Below are 16,680 nucleotides of genomic sequence, written 5' to 3' on the forward strand. Positions count from 1 at the left end.
GATTACACAAAATTTCCAAGCAAAAGTGTGGTATGTATTTACAATTCTCAACATAAAAGCATGGAAGTAAAAAGAGAGAGACCTACTTACACACAGTATGGCAATCAAATATAAAACAACAACAACAACAACAAATAATAATATTATGCGCTGGGATGTAAAAATACTTGTATATTCTTTCTTGTTTATCTTTTTTCCCTGGGCATTGCAACATTTTTTTTTTTTTTTGCATGACTTATGTTGGTCCCAAACTTGGGTTATAAACACTAGTGAAAACACATTTAAAAAAAAAAAAAAATGACAATGTGTATTTATATGAGTAATGACATCACAAAGAACAAAATAGAGTCTCACATTTACACAAATTGCCTCCAGAATGAATGCACAACTGATTACTGAAATTCCTTTTTTTGTAAATCTTCTGCCACACTGAGTAGCACTCCATATTTCAGGTCTCTTTGATATATGAAACTATTCACTCTGAAGGCCTGTGAAATACCTTTTTGCATTGTGAAGTCCCATGTAAATGATCACGTTTCCTTTAAAGGGTTAGTTCACCCAAAAATGAAAAATACCCCATGATTTACTTACCCTCAAGCCATCCTAAATGTATATGACTTTTTTCTTTCAGACGAATACAATCAGAGTTATATTGAATAATGTTCAAGCTAATCCATGCTTTATAATGGGAGTGGATGGTAGCTCAAAATTTTAAGTCCAAAAAACTGCACCCATCCATTATAAAAGAAGTCAACACGGTTCTGTTGGGTTAATAAAAGCTTTCCGAAGCGAAATGATGCGTTCGTGTAAGAAAAATATCCATATTCACAACTTTATAAACCTTAATCTCTAACTTCCGCTAACTGTCGTACGCGCGTTCACAAGAGTGGCGTCCAGCGGATGATGTAGGACGTAGACGTAGCGTAAACTCCGGTGAGAATATGCTAGTCTCACAAGAAACAAGTTTTGTTTACAGCAAAGGAAAACCAGTGTCCTCTTGGCTTATATTGAAATCCTCCAATTAGAAATTAAGATTTTTGTTGTAAATTAAGTTGTAAATATGGTTGTAAATATGGATATTTTTCTTACACAAACGCATCGCTTCGGGAGGCCATTATTAACCCCCCGGAGCCGTGTGGACTTCTTTTACAATGGATTGGTTCAATTTTTTGGACTTCAAATTTTGGGCTACCGAATGTCATATACACCTAGGATGGCTTGAGGGTGAGTAAATCATGGGGTAATTTTCATTTTTGGGTGAATTATCCCTTTAAGGTTGAAACTCTTTCCACACTGGGGGCAAGTGAAAAATATCTTTCCACAGTGAAAGACTTATCTCCAATGAGAGTTATTACATGATTCATAAGTGTTTCCTGTCTGTGAAACTCCTACCACTTTAATGATATTTTCTTGAGTGTATCCTCAAGGATTAAGTTTAAGGGGTAGGTCTATCTGAAACTCTATCCACACAGATCACATGTAAATGCCTTCTCTCTGCTCTGAATTCTCACGAGCCAGTTATGGATTCATTTTCAGTGTAAACTTCTGCCGAAACTTCCACATTGTAAGCAGGTAAAAGGACTCTCCAGTATGACTTCTCATCTGAACTTTAAAGGGTTAGTTCACCCAAAAATGACAATTGGATTGTGTTTTACTCACCCTCGAAGCATCCTAGGTGTACATGACTTTCTTATTTCACACGAATCCAGTCGGATATTAAAAATTGTCCTGGCTATTCCAAGCTCTATCATTGCAGTCAGCGGGTGTTGCAGTTGAACAGTCCACAAGTCGTCAAATAAAGCTCGTGCATTCATAATAAAACGTGCCTCACACGGCTCCGGGGGGTGAGTAAAGGCCTCCTGTAGTGAATGCATGCGTTTTTGTAAGAAAAATATCCATATTTCAAACGTAATAAACACTTTTCTCTCACTTCCGTTATCTGTCATACCGCGGATCCGTTCCGGCAGAAGGCGTATGCACAGCGCGCGCGCCTCTAAGATATGCTAGTCTCGCGAGTTTGTTTATAGGAGCAAACGAAGCAAAGTTTCCTTACTTTAGCAAAGGAAAACCTTTACAAATCCTCGGTTTGTACTTCTAATTCATGACCGGCGTTTTGTTTTGTTCTCTCTCCGCTGGATTCGCTACAGGAGGCCTTTATTCACCCCCCGGAGTCGTGTGAGGCACGTTTTATTATGAATGCGAACGCTTTATTTGACGACTTGTGGACTGTTCATCTGCAACACCCGCTGACTGCAATGATAGAGCTTGGAATAGCCAGGACAATTTTTTATATAACTCAGACTGGATTCGTCTGAAAGAAGAAAGTCGTACACACCTAGGATGCCTCGAGGGTGAGTAAAACACAAGCTAATTTTCATTTTTGGGTGAACTAACCCTTTAAGGTTTCTATGTTGATTAAAACCTTTTCTCTCTGGTGTAAATTCTCATGTGCCTGTTAAGCATCTCCTTTTGAGTGAAACTTATTCCACACTGTTGGCAGGTAAAAGGCTTCTCTCCAGTTTGAATTCTCATGTGGTAATTAAGATTTCCTTTTCGGTTAAAACTTTTTCCACATTGTTGACAGTTGAAATGGCTCTCCAGTATGAACTCTCACATGGACTTTAAGGTTTCCATGTTGATCAAAACTCTTTCCACACTGAGGGGATATTTACAGCTTTTCTCCAATGTGAATTCTCATATGGACTTTAAGGTTTCCATGCTGAATGAAACACTTTCCACACTTAGGGCATATGTAGGACTTCCCCTCCAGTGTGGGCTCTCATGTGCCTGTTAAGGCTTCCTTTTTGAGTGAAACTCTTTCCACACTGCTGGCAAGTGAAAGGGCTTTCTCCAGTGTGTACTCTCATGTGGTCATTAAGGTTTCCTTTTCGGTTAAAACTTTTTCCACATTGATGGCAGGTAAAAAGGCTTTCTCCTGTATGAATTTTCACATGGACTTTAAGGTTTCCATGATGATGAAAACCCTTTCCACACTGAGGGCATGTGTAAGGCTTCTCCCCAGTGTGGGTTTTCATGCCCCTTTTGAGAATCCCTTTTTGAGTGAGACTTACTCCACACTGTTGGCTGGTGAAAGGTTTTTCTCCAGTGTGAATTCTCATGTGGTACTTAAGGTTTCCTTCTCGGTTGAAACTTTTTCCACACTGTTGACAGGTAAAAGGGTTTTGTCCTGTATGAATTTTCATGTGGACATTAAGGTTTCCCTGTTGATCAAAACTTTTTCCACACTGCAGGCATGAATAAGGTTTTTCTCGAGTGTGAATTCTCATGTGGACTTTAAGGTTTACATGTTGATGAAAACTCTTTCCACACTGAACACATGTGTAAGGCTTCTCTCCAGTGTGAATTCTCATATGCCTGTTAAGGTTTGTTTTTTGATTGAAACGTTTTCCACACTGAAGGCAGGGGAAAGGTCTTTCTCCAGTGTGAATTCTCATGTGTACTTCAAGCTTTTCATTTTGATCAAAACTCTTTCCACACTGATGGCATGTGTAAGGCTTTTCCCTAGTATGATTTCTCATGTGCCTATTGAGAACCGCTTTTTGAGTGAAACTTACTCCACACTGTTGGCTGGTGAAAGGGTTTTCTCCAGTGTGAATTCTCATGTGGACGTTAAGGTTTCCGTTTCGGTTGAAACTTTTTCCACACTGTTGACGGGTAAAAGGGTTTTGTCCTGTATGAATTTTCATGTGGATGTTAAGGTTTCCCTGTTGATCAAAACTTTTTCCACACTGCAGGCATGAATAAGGTTTTTCTCGAGTGTGAATTCTCATGTGCCTATTGAGAACCGCTTTTTGCGTGAAACTTACTCCACACTGAGGGCATGAGTAAGGCTTCTCTCCCATGTGTATTCTCATGTGCCTGTTAAGGCTTCCTTTTTGAGTGAAACATTTTCCACACTGCTGGCAAGTGAAAGGGCTTTCTCCAGTGTGAATTCTCATGTGATAATTAAGGTTTACTTTTCGGTTGAAATGTTTTCCACACTGTTGGCAGGTAAAAGGGCTTTCACCTGTATGAATTTTCATGTGGACTTCAAGGTTTACAAGTTGATGAAAACCCTTTCCACACTGAGGGCATGTGTAAGGCTTCTCTCCAGTGTGTATTCTCATGTGCCTGTTAAGGCTTCCTTTTTGAGTGAAACATTTTCCACACTGCTGGCAAGTGAACGGGCTTTCTCCTGAATGAATTTTCATGTGGACTTCAAGGTTTCCAAGTTGATGAAAACCCTTTCCACACTGAGGGCATGTGTAAGGCTTCTCCCCAGTGTGAATTTTCATGTCCCTATTGCAAATCCCTTTCTGAGTGGAACTTACTCCACACTGTTGGCTGGTGAAAGAGTTTTCTCCAGTGTGAATTCTCATGTGTACTTCAAGCTTTTCATTTTGATCAAAATTTTTTCCACACTGATGACATGTGTAAGGCTTTTCCCTAGTGTGAATTCTCATATGGCATTTAAGGTTTCCTTTTCGGTTGAAACTTTTTCCACACTGTTGGCAAGTAAAAGGGTTTTCTCCTGTATGAATTTTCATGTGGACGTTAAGGTTTCCATGCTGATGAAAAGCCTTTCCACACTGCGGGCATGAGTAAGGCTTCTCTCCAGTGTGAATTCTCATGTGCCTGATAAGGTTTGTTTTTTGATTGAAACTTTTTCCACACTGTTGGCAAGTAAAAGGGTTTTCTCCTGAATGAATATTCATGTGGATTTTAAGGTTTCCATGCTGATCAAAACACTTTCCACACTGAGGACATGTGTAAGGCTTCTCTCCTTTGTGAATTCTCATGTGGACCTTGAGGCTTCCTTGTAGATAAAAGCTCTTTCCACACCGTTGGCAGGTGAAAGGCTTCTCTCCTTTGTGAATTTTCATGTGGGCTTTAAGGTTTCCATGTTGAGTGAAAAGCTTTCCACACTGAAAGCAGGTTAAACAACTTCTAGTTCCTATCGCTTTTTTAACTCTTTTTTGTGAGGAAGCCTTTTTAGTCTGTGAGCAATTGAAAGATTTTTCTTCAGTTATGAAATCATGATGGTTCTCATACTGATCTTTCTCTTCCATTTCATTCAGCACTTCATTCTCCTCTTTAATTGCTGTCAGGTCTAATGCTAAAAAAAAGACAAAAACATGTCAAACATTAAAACCAACAACACGTGTTGTACAACCTCATATACACTTAACTACTGAAATACGTGTTGCATGTAATCTCAGAACATCTTTTACATTTTGTTTCAGTGAGCCAATAAGCATGCTTGATGTGCCTAAATCAAGTGCTGGTGATTGGCTCTGGTGAAGCATTAAGGAAAAGCACTAGGTTACACCCAGAAACGTGGCTCATACCTGAGGCTGTAGTGTGTAAGCATCACAACCCCATAGATGTAAGGCTATATTTACACGAGGATCATTTTCATTTAAAAATGCCGTTTTAAAATGAAAATGCTGTAATCCATACTGGCATTTCCACTGCATTTCAGAAAAGAACTCTGTCCACATTAAACGACTAAAAACATGTTGCATAACCATTCATACACACTGTAGCGTTATGCTACATAAGACAATTTATAGGATTTATACTACGCTTTTACTAAAAACTCACTTTAAACCACCATCGAGTGTTTGTAATAACTTCCGATTGCGATCTAATGTGTTTAGGCCATACAACGTTGCTGAAATGTCATTTGCAGTATTTTATATCAAGCTAATTGTTACACTTGCTTAGCATTTCTCATGTCAACACCCTGTATTATAAAAATAGGCAGAATCTTATGAAAATCACTGAAAATCAAATCATTTACTATTGTAAACATGTTTATTAGCTTCATGTTCCCTTTCGAACGTTCACTTCACATTGTGTGTATGGGGAAAACTCCTGTTTTACTCTGTACTGAAGCCCGATTTGTTCACGTTTGTGTAGCTACACAAACCAATGGCACTTTAGCCCGCCAGAAAGGGTGGAGCCGACGGCAGTCGGCTCGCAGCGCCATTCATCAGATCATTCTCCTTCAGCGACGAGGATCATCTCTTCGCTGACTCTGGAAGAAGCCGAGGAAGAAGCTCCAGCTCTGCTCGCAGCCGTCGAAGACGCCTAAGCAGTGAGGATTCACTGTGGCCATCTGGCACTTGAAGAGCAAGCAAGAGCGATTCCTAAAGAGCAAATTTCTCAGCGCACGTTGTTTCAAATGTCGAGCCGCAAGTTTGGCTCATGCAAGGACCCCTTGCATGAGACGGACGGGCACAATGGGTCCTTCTCAGAGGGCTCGAGGAGTGTCACGTCGGCTCAGCGAGGACGTTTTTGCCGACGACTCCATGTCCTTGGCAGTGTCCGATACAGAAGAGTGGGTAGATTCCGGCGATGAGCCCGAAGTCCCTCCCCCCTCTCAAGCTCCGAGGCCAAAGCCAGACTCATCTGGTTGTGCTAGACCCCGAGCCACCTAAGCCATCCTGATGCGCTAGAGAGGAAGAGGAGGGGCTCTGTTCTCGCCTCGGCCGGAACGACCCACAAAACAGCTCGCTTTCATTCTCCATCACTCCGAGCACCTCTGAGCAATGGAGTTTCGTTTCCAGCGGGTCACGTCCTGCAGGTGCAGCGCGTACCTGAATGTATTACCGCTGTGATAGCGGACCCACATACAATAAAGAGCAAATTTCCTCTTCTCTCTCTCTCTCTCTCACACTCACGTGAATGCGAATTCCCCGTCTTTTCTCGGCGAGCTCTCATTCGAAAAAATAAACCCTCTCGCCTCCCGTTTCATGGCTTGGGCAGCCATTCCGGGAGTGTCAAGTTGGATTTTAAAAACAATTTGAAGAGGTTATTCGCTCCAGTTCACTCGCAGACCACCTCGCTTCAGAGGCATCATTCCAACTTCTGTTCCGGACAACGAAGCACTCATTCTCCAACAGGAGGTGCAAACGTAGCTTGCAAAAGGTGCTGTGGAAATAGTGCCCCCAGCGAACAGCGAGTCAGGCTTTTTCAGCCATTACTTCCTTGTTCCAAAGAAAGATGGCGGGCTCAAACCCATTCTGGATCTCAGGCGTCTGAACCACTTGCTTATGCGCTGGTTGTTCAAGATGTTAACTGTAAAACAGATCCTCGCGTACATTTGCCCCGAGGACTGGTTTTTGACTGTGGATCTCAAAGATGCATACTTTCACATCCACATAGCCCCACCCCCCCATCACAGACCGTTCTTCAGATTCGCATTTGAGAGAGTGGTCTATCAGCATACAGTCCTTCCGTTTGGACCGTCTCTGGCCCTGCACACTTTCACAAAGTGCATGGCTCTTTCCCCTCTGAGACAGATAAGAATCCGTGTTTTGAACTACCTCGACAATTGGCTGGTTCTTGCCAGGTCAGATCGGGAGTTGGCTGCTCACAGAGAGCTGTTACTCAGCCACTTGGAGCGCCTTGGGTTGATCATCAACCCGCACAAGAGTCAGTTGTTACCCAGACAGCAAACGGTCTTTCTGGGAACAATTTTAGACTCCGCCCAAATGCGGGCATGAATTACGCCGGAACAATCCCTGACTATTCAGCGATTGGCGGCGTCTCTCAAACCGGGGACGACACGCCCCCTAAAAGGTTTTTCAGAGGTTGCTTGGCCTTATGGCGGCCGCCGCTTCTGTGATTCCTCTGGGCCTGCTTCACATGCAGACCCTTCAGTTTTGGCTCAAACCCCGTGAAGCAGCCCCTTCAGTTTTGGCTCAAACCCCGCGTTCCACCCCACGCCTGGCGCGGTTTCCTGTCAAGGAACAGGAATGAGGTTAGGCCTGACCTCCAGAAGGAAGGTAGTCACAACAGACGCGTCCAACTCGGGTTGGGGCACTCTGTTGGAGGGCAATCCGGCGTTCGACTCCTGGTCAGCCCCAGAGAAATGCCTGCACATCGACTGCTCAGAGATGTTGGCAGTTTTCTTAGCCCTGAAAACCTTCCTTCCAGCCTTGAAAGGGCACCACGTCTTGGTCCGGTCGGACAGCATGACGGTGGTGGCTTATATCAATCACTGAGGCGGTCTCAGGTCACACACTCTTTGCAGGATGGCTCTTCGCCTTCCTCTTTTGGGCACAGAAAGAACTCCTTTCACTAAGGACAATTCATGTTCCGGGCAGATTGAACCTTGGCGCAGACATGCTGTCAAGAGGCAAGGTAGCCCCGGGCGAATGGGCGCTACACCCTCAAAGTTCAAGAGATCTGGTCAGTCTTCGGGAGGGCAAAGGTCGACCTCTTTGCCTCAGAAGACAACTCTCACTGCCCAACATACTTCTCGATACAGCGAGATGCTCTGGCCCACGATTGGCCAAGTGCTTGCCTATGCGCATTTCCCCCGATTGCCCTGATTCCTCAGGTCATCAGGCGGGACAGGGAGACCAAGTGCTCTCTCCTCCAAGTGGCCCCGCTCTGGAGGAACCAGGCCTGGTTCCTGGAGGTAGTGCAGCTCTCAGCAGCAGTCCCGTGGCCCATTCCGCTGATGAGGAATCTTCTCTCACAGGCGGAAGACATGATTTGGCATCCCCGGCCGGAGCCTTCATGTATGGTGCCTCGACACGAGCTTAATCAGCTCCCAGCGAGAGTAAACAATACCATTTTGGAGGCAAGAGCGTTGTCTACAAGACGACTTTAAAGCCAAAAATGGTCGGTCTTCCATAACTGGTGTTCTGCACAGAGTTTGTACCTGATATCATGTGATGTGTCCCACGTGCTAACCTTTTTGCAAAAGCTGCTGGATAAGGGGCGCGCCCCCTCCACACTCAAAGTATACGTGGCAGCTATCGCAGCGAACCATTCTCTCGAAGCTCTGAGCAGTTGTTTGATTGCTTCGGATGCCGCCATGAAGAACTGCCGGCCACGAAGCAGCGACTTTCTCGCTGGATTGTAGATGCGATAGCCCTGGCTTACGCATCAGAAGGTTTGCAATGCCCTATAGGTGTGAGTGCCCATTTCAAAAGAGGATGGCCTCCTCCTGGGCGTGGTCCAGCGGAATATCTATTGGTGAGATCTGTGCGGCCACCGGCTGGCCGTCACCGTCCACATTTGCCAGATTTTATAACTTAGACGTACCTGCTTTGCAGGCACGAGTTCGGTCTGTTTGATGTTCCACTTTTCCCCTTGGGCAAAGTGGTTATATTAGAGCTCTCAGCTACCAGCTTGGGGCGCAATGTGCTCAGGTTTTTAGGGGTCCTTGTTAGTGCTCCGAGACTGGGCTCGCAGATCAGGAGATCCTGTATCTGCTCATAGCGCGGCATGATTGGACGCGTTCCCCGCACACATAACGTGAAGTGAACGTTCGAAAGGGAATGCTCCGGTTACTGATGTAACCTCGGTTCCCCGAGATAAGGGAACGAGCGTTGTGTCACTTGCTGCGCGAATCGATGACAGGCTTCAGTCGAATGATCTGATGAATGGTGCTGCTAGCCGACTTATATACAGGTCGGCTACGCCCTTTCTGGCGGGCTAAAGTGCCATTGGTTTGTGCAGCTACACAAACGTGAACAAATCAGGCTTCAGTAGAGTAAAACAGGGGTCCATTAATAAAACATTCATGCATGACGGCGATTTAAACCTAATTCACTTCAATAAAGTGGAGAAAGTTTAATACTTCTGCTGTGATCTTTGTTTGCAACTATTTTCGTTGTAGAAATTCAACAAAAACAGTAAATATTGTGTCTAAAGTGTAAGTAACTTAATAACTACCCGACTAATTTACTTGTCTGTTGAACTAAAATCAATGTGACATTTGCAATCGTGAAAATATTCAGGAAAATAGCTCCCTTTTCAAGGCGTTACTTAACTAAATCATGTTATGAATAAACTAAACATTTTGAATTTTTACCTCAGTGTGTTTCTTCTGAGTTTCTTTGTGTGCCGTTACGCTCATTAGTTTTGAAGTCTCTCACAAAGAGACAAACAGAATGAGCCTCAACAGCGCGACCTTGATACCAGAAATACATTATCAATCGCTGTTTACGCTGAATGTAATAAAACCAGAAGAATCTTTATCGTGTTTCGATGCTTCGCTGGTTATTTTTTTGTCACTTAAATTTTAGTCAGGCTGTTTGTCCGGTCGGGCAAGTAAAAAAAAACAAAAAAAATAAATTTTAATCTAGCTAGAAGGTCAGCTGTAGCTCAACCTATATTATTATTATTGAGAACATTATATAAACAAAGAAGGTGGTTCAACCTGTATTCCACTACTTCAATTCTGTCTGATGACGCAGTAATACCGCGGGGGAAGAAAAAAAATCTTTGGTCTGCCCAATGATTGTAAACAGTCATTAGGTCCGTCAGGCTGAAAAATATATTTTAAAGGGGTCATCGGATGCCCATTTTCCACAAGTTGATATGATTCTTTAGGGTCTTAAAGAAAAGTCTGTAACATAGTTTGATAAAAATTTCTCAATGGTAGTGTAAAAAACACCTTTTTTACCCTGTCAAAAACAGATCAAGCCGTTTTTGTAGCATTTCTCTTTAAATGTTAATGAGCTCTGCTGACCCCGCCTTCTTCTTTTGCGCACAAAAAGTATTCTCGTATCTTCGTATAATTGCGGATGAACCCCTGATGTCACATGGATTATTTTACAGATCTCCTTGCTACGTTTCTGGACTTGGGAACATTTCAGTTGCGTTGCTGTCTATGCAGGGTCAGCTCTCGGATTCCATCAAAATATCTTAATTTGTGTTTCGAAGTTGAACGAAGGTCTTACGGGTTTGAAACGACATGAGGGTGAGTAATTAATGACAGAATTTTCATTTTTGCGTGAACTATCCCTTTAAGGACCCGCGGACACCCTGCTATAGAAATATTGAAATGTCTACTATTAAACAAACCAATTCAAAAGAAAAAAAAAACATCTCTAAATATGTAGTCCGTATGAAAAGGTGCATTTATCTATTTAAAGGCACGTCCATTAGCCTACTGTGCCAGTCAGCGTCGGCATTTGGCAACTTCATCTTTGCAGCCGACTGACTGAGATAGCACTAGTTTAGTAGGCCTAATAAATAATTACAAGGTCTTCTTTTTCCCCGACGCATTCATAATCAATACTTTTGATGGTGCAAGCTTTATGTGCGCCCTTGAACATGGAATAGGCTATGCCTAAATGCCTATATATTAAAGGATGGTTTAGTAGGTTATTGTTAATCAATTTAATATAAAGGTGCAACTAGCTGACTAGGAAAAAATCTTTAAAAAGACAGTAGCAAAAATCTAATTATTACCAGAACAAACAAACAAGACTATTTGGGGTAAATTTGGAGCATGTGGGGAAGGCTGAGTGACTGCTAATGTGAATGATCGCTAAATATTATTTATATATCTAAAAAACCGAAGAAGCACAAACAAACATTTTTACGGCACAAACCAAGCACAAACATACAAGACTATTTGGGGTAAATTTGGAGCATGTGGGGGGCTGGTGACGCCATCGCCTATAATTCAAGGTCTAATATTTTCAAAACCGAAGCAGCACAAATGAAAATATTACAGGCACAAACGATTGAGACTACTTTGCCGATGTTTTGCGTTGGGTGGGGGGCCAACTTCAGGAGGTGTTAGAACCGAGGCGTTTATACAGCGATCTGTTTCGCATCATCAAAGAGCGCCAAAACAGCATTTACTGTCTGAATTACCTGGAAAAATTGAATGATTTGTTTCGGTAATACGAATACGTGTACCGTTACACGCCTACACTCTAGTGATGAATTTGAAGGCCTCTTCCTCTCCTTATTATATCTAGCTTTGTTTGATGGCAAGCCAAAGTAGCAGCTGATGCATTATACAGTAAAGCAGATGTGTTATTATACGGTGACAGCTACATCACAGAAGTAATAGCTGGACTACACACCAGTCGTTTCAGACTGAGGATCACACACTACTAGACTTTAGAGTCAATCCAATCATAACAAACTCATGCCAACATTTCAATAAGAATCAAACGCATTGAGAATGAAAACCAACCTGTTAGTTCCTCGAAATCTTCTGGTTTGAGACTAAACACTTCTTCAATCCTGAAGTCTTCAGTCTCCTCTTTAATAACCGCCATGTTTCTGTGTGTTTGGACACTCTGTCATGATTAAGAAGGGAATAATTAGCAGATAGAAAGATAAATTGAAACTAAATCTCATTAGACAAGTAATCAGGGCAAGACAAACAACCAAGCATTACAAAACCAAAGAACACAGGTTATATATAATTACATATGATTTATAATTGTTATTGTATGACCGTATATTCCGCGTTTTTATCCAAACATTAGCAGGGTTTGTTTTCACTAATAACACGTTACATGTTTGTGTTGTTCACTGTTCTGACCAGCGCTGCGAAATGGACTGAGTTTAGTTTTAAAGCTCAGTTCCTCCATCACTAAGTTACTAGCTAGGGAGCGAATTCGTGTTTATAATGAAGTGATTCAGGACACGGAGAGTTAAATGAGACGCAACTTTCCTGTTACTCGTGCGCAGATGCGCTTAACTTACACAAAGTAATGTTTTTTTAATGTTAGGTAAAGTATTACGGCGTTAAATTAAACAATAGTTTTCTATAAAATAAACTGGTTGTAATTATTTAAACACTTGAGATGATTAATAACACAAACCTCTCTTCAGCCGAATCACGGACGCAAGGAGCGCGGCGCAGCCTTATGACGTCATGACGTCAAACCAAAATAAAAGTCTTGTCCACACGATTATAGAAATTCATTTAAAAAAACTTACATTCATAATACCAACAGCAAAGCATTTGTGATATAGTTTAAATCCATAATGAAGTTTGCATCGTCTTCAATTTAAAGGAAAGCACTTACAGAGTGATCTATTTTATTCATTTAAAACTGAATCCCTATATAAATATATAATATTTTCACAGAGCTTGTTTAAATAGGGCTGCGCTTCCCAAAAGCATCAGAAGCTTAAGTAGATCTCAAGAAACCATTGCCACATTATTACATTAGCCTACATGACATTGTTACTATATATAAAATGAATTCTGAAAAATGCATGACGGTTTCCACACAAATATGAAGCAGCAATAATAATAAATGTTTCTTGAGCAGCAAATCAGCATATTATAATGATTTCTGAAGATCATGTGACACTGAAGACTGGAGTAAAATTTCGATCTCAATTCAATATCAATTCATATGTATTGAACATATAAGGGGATACAAATCTTTTGTTGAATGTCTTTTTCAGCACCATTTTAAACTCTTCTTGTCTTAATAAATTCAATATTTGCTTGCATCCATTAATATTCACTTGCGTGTATACTTATACGAGTATCAATAAAAATTAAAAAAGGATGTCAGTTATAAATTTCGGATTTAAAAAAAAAAGTGTCTAAATATTTATTCAAATGCAAAACTTAAGAATAAGTAAGCAGGTATGACCTGCAATACTCTTTTGAGAAATAGATACACGTATATTTATTAGTGGGTAAAACATGGCATTACAAATGAAAATGATTTTTTTTTTCTGACCACAAAATGACTCTAATTTGCCTCTTTGCATTGGAATTTAAAACCATTTATTCGATTTTAACCTTAAATACGACACAAATTGTAATATAAGTAGCCTAATAGAAATATTAGAAAGTGGTCATTAATGGACCATAATTATTGCACAAATAGTATTTAGTACCAAAAGATCTCCTCAAAATATTAAATAAATATTATTGAACTAAAATATAGAACATTTATTTAACTAAAAAATAGTTAAGGTGTATGGTCACATTATAAGTAAGGAATTCCTGAAGGTTAAATACAAGAAAACCATATTAATGTTGCCTCTCCATCACTCTCCACTGCAGAATAAAACGATACTGTAAATGTCATCGACGTAATAATCAATGCATAATATGCTGTAATGTTTACCAGAAGTTGCTGCAAAGACCTGTGTATTGAAGCTGTTGTCGTCTATCCTGCTTAAACCCATTGAAATTGCCAGTGCTGGTTTGTTGGGAATTATTGAGCGCTACTGAACCACGTGACCGCGACGCCGGCGAGATCAAAGAGTCATGTCGCAACTGTTTTTCAATGGCTCTGGCTTTAACTGAGGCGCTACAACGAATTGCGCCACATTAAGTGCGCCAAAACTTTATTTATTGTTTGAATTTCGTATTAAAACTTACAAAATTTGAAAGCTGAGACTTTGTTTCATATCACAAGTAGAGTTGCCAAATGCGTGAGAGTTGGCAACCCTGCAGTAACCACAAATTTACCATGGTAATAAAAATAATAATACAGTTTAGTACTTATGTAACACCATGTTTATTTCTCATGAGGTACCCTCAAAGGTGCACCTTTGTAACTTATCTACTAGGGGTGTAACGATTCATTCGTTTTCTCGATGCATCGATTACAAACCCTGACGATGCAATGCATTGATCTTGAAACATGGATTTTTGAATCGTGAATCGTCGATTTCGGACAGTAATCGATTTAAAACGGTAAGAATCGACTGAATCGCGATTTCTATAGCGATTCAATGCTTTCAAAATATATACACATTAAATTACTACAAGCAGGAATTAATGGAGACCTTGAACAGTGTTCGTGCCTCACATCTCTCCTTCACGCGCTCCAGTATTTCACAAGGAACATCAAAAGTCGACTAGAATATGCCAGGAGGAATTTGGATAAGACTTCAGAGTTTTGGGAGACAGTGATGAAACCAAACTGGAACGGTTTGGACATATGGACCAACGGTACACTGAAAAAAGTGCACAAAGCATGTCATTACTCTAAAGAAGTTTTTATGCTTGATCTGACTCAAAACGTTAAATTTTTTTGTCTAGCCATTCGTGTCACGTAAAAAACTTTGGTGGATTCAAATTAAAACTAAGTATTGTTAGTGTAATGCAAATGCATATCTTAAAATCAAATTGTAAATATTGCGTTCCCCGAAGTCACGTGACTACTGATGTCATCAGTGTTCCAGCGTTGAGATGTTGAGCTTTCCGCCATTTTGTTACACCGCATGGAAGAACACAACGTGATGAACGGGAATCAATAAAATGGGTAAGAAATTCTAAAAAATACATTTGAGCGTATTATTAACGTGTTTACATAAAAATATTCAGATTTACTGTTGCATTACATACTATTAATATTAGTCTGACGGCTCCACTCGGCCAACAAGTTTCCCTCCTCACGATGAATTCAAACAAATATTTTATGGATATAAAATAATAATACAAATAAACTGCTCTATGTTATATGAATGTTTGATATTGAAACATAGTATATACTGCAGTGTCTCCCAGACATTGATTTATTTGTGTCGGTCCGCCACGTACAGCCACGCGCCCTTCTGCCATAAGATCCCGCATGGGAGCACGGACACACCAGTGCTAATTTAGCGATTTGAGAAATATGTTTAGCTACGTTCAGACCCCTTTTTTGCAGTCTCGTTTCTCTCTCCATCTATGCTGCGCAGGCAGCGGTGTATTAAACTGTGTCCGCAGACGACTCGTCAACGAATGAGTACAAAACAGCGTTTCAATACACATGTCACTGTTACTAACTGTCTGGGCATATACACATTAACATAGTTCGTCTCTAAATATACGCGTATACTTTATTACTCAGATGTAGAAAGTGCGCTGTGAGGGACAAATAATAAGAAAGTAATATAACCCAAAGCACCGCATATAGACACTATTTAAACGTGTAGTAGACGATTTCGCTGTAATAAATCAAGACTTAATCAGTTTAAAATAATTAATTGGTAACAAATTACATGAGAAAATAAATTTCATTTAATGAAATGTGATAACGGAATGAAAAAATAAGATCATGATCTAATGAATGTGGTGTACTTTTTAATTAACGTTTGTATTCTTAACCAATTTTATTTAAACCAATTTAAATACATATTAAACATTCCACATTTTTAATTATTATATTCATTAATGTTAACTTTTATGTGAGCCAGTTTGTTATAATCCTTTTTGTCTTTTGTTGGATAGGAGTACTGCTGAACAACTTTTCAGGATAGTATTGGAATAATCCAGCCATACGATAAATGTAAGTAATTTGCATCTTTTAATTAATGCTTTGTAGGGTCTGTTTTGTAATGTATCTTTTTTCCCTTCTATGCTCCACCTCCCCCCTCTTTGGCAAGTAACTCAATGTGGAAATGCAAAGAATGTGGTGTTACCGAAGCCAAGCGATCTGAGCTTCTCAAGCATTTTAAGCTTGATCAGAGGCATTTTGGACGTCGTCATGCTTATCCTTGTACTTATTCAGACTGTCCTTTTTCATTTAAAATTTGGGGAGTTCTCTGAAAAGCCATTTGTCAAGGAACCATCCCCACAGGACAGTATTGGAATAATCAAGCCATACGATAAATGTAAGTAATTTGCATCTTTTAATTAATGCTTTGTAGGGTCTGTTTTGTAATGTATCTTTTTCCCCTTCTATGCTCCACCTCCCCCCTCTTTGGCAAGTAACTAACTCAATGTGGAAATGCAAAGAATGTGGTGTCACCGAAGCCAAGCGATCTGAGCTTCTCAAGCATTTTAAGCTTGATCAGAGGCATTTTGGACGTCGTCATGCTTATCCTTGTACTTATTCAGACTGTCCTTTTTCATTTAAAATTTGGGGAGTTCTCTGAAAAGCCATTTGTCAAGGAGCCATCCCCACCATCCACCTGAAAAAGATGCATTGACAACTTATATGCTTT

At 40.6% G+C, this 16,680-nt stretch overlaps 1 protein-coding gene across 2 annotated transcripts in view; it reads right to left on the minus strand.

Moving 5' to 3' along the window:
• Nucleotides 1–2,487: 2,487 nt before the first annotated feature.
• The window catches only part of LOC107755928 (oocyte zinc finger protein XlCOF6-like), a 34,660-nt gene continuing 20,467 nt past the window's right edge, over nt 2,488–16,680 (minus strand). The window contains exons 2-4 of one of the 2 annotated variants that reach the window (XM_016572897.1): nt 11,960–12,065; nt 3,306–5,110; nt 2,488–3,221 (exon numbers count right to left, since the gene is read on the minus strand). In XM_016572897.1, coding sequence (XP_016428383.1) covers nt 2,742–3,221; nt 3,306–5,110; nt 11,960–12,044 — 2,370 coding nt within the window. In that variant the 5' untranslated portion in view covers nt 12,045–12,065 and the 3' untranslated portion in view covers nt 2,488–2,741. The remainder of the gene's footprint in view (nt 3,222–3,305; nt 5,111–11,959; nt 12,066–16,680) is intronic. The other variant, XM_016572896.1, reaches the window with a different exon arrangement.

Source organism: Sinocyclocheilus rhinocerous, unplaced genomic scaffold (assembly GCF_001515625.1).
Source record: "Sinocyclocheilus rhinocerous isolate Xijiao unplaced genomic scaffold, SAMN03320098_v1.1 scaffold863, whole genome shotgun sequence".
Lineage (NCBI taxonomy): Eukaryota > Metazoa > Chordata > Actinopteri > Cypriniformes > Cyprinidae > Sinocyclocheilus > Sinocyclocheilus rhinocerous.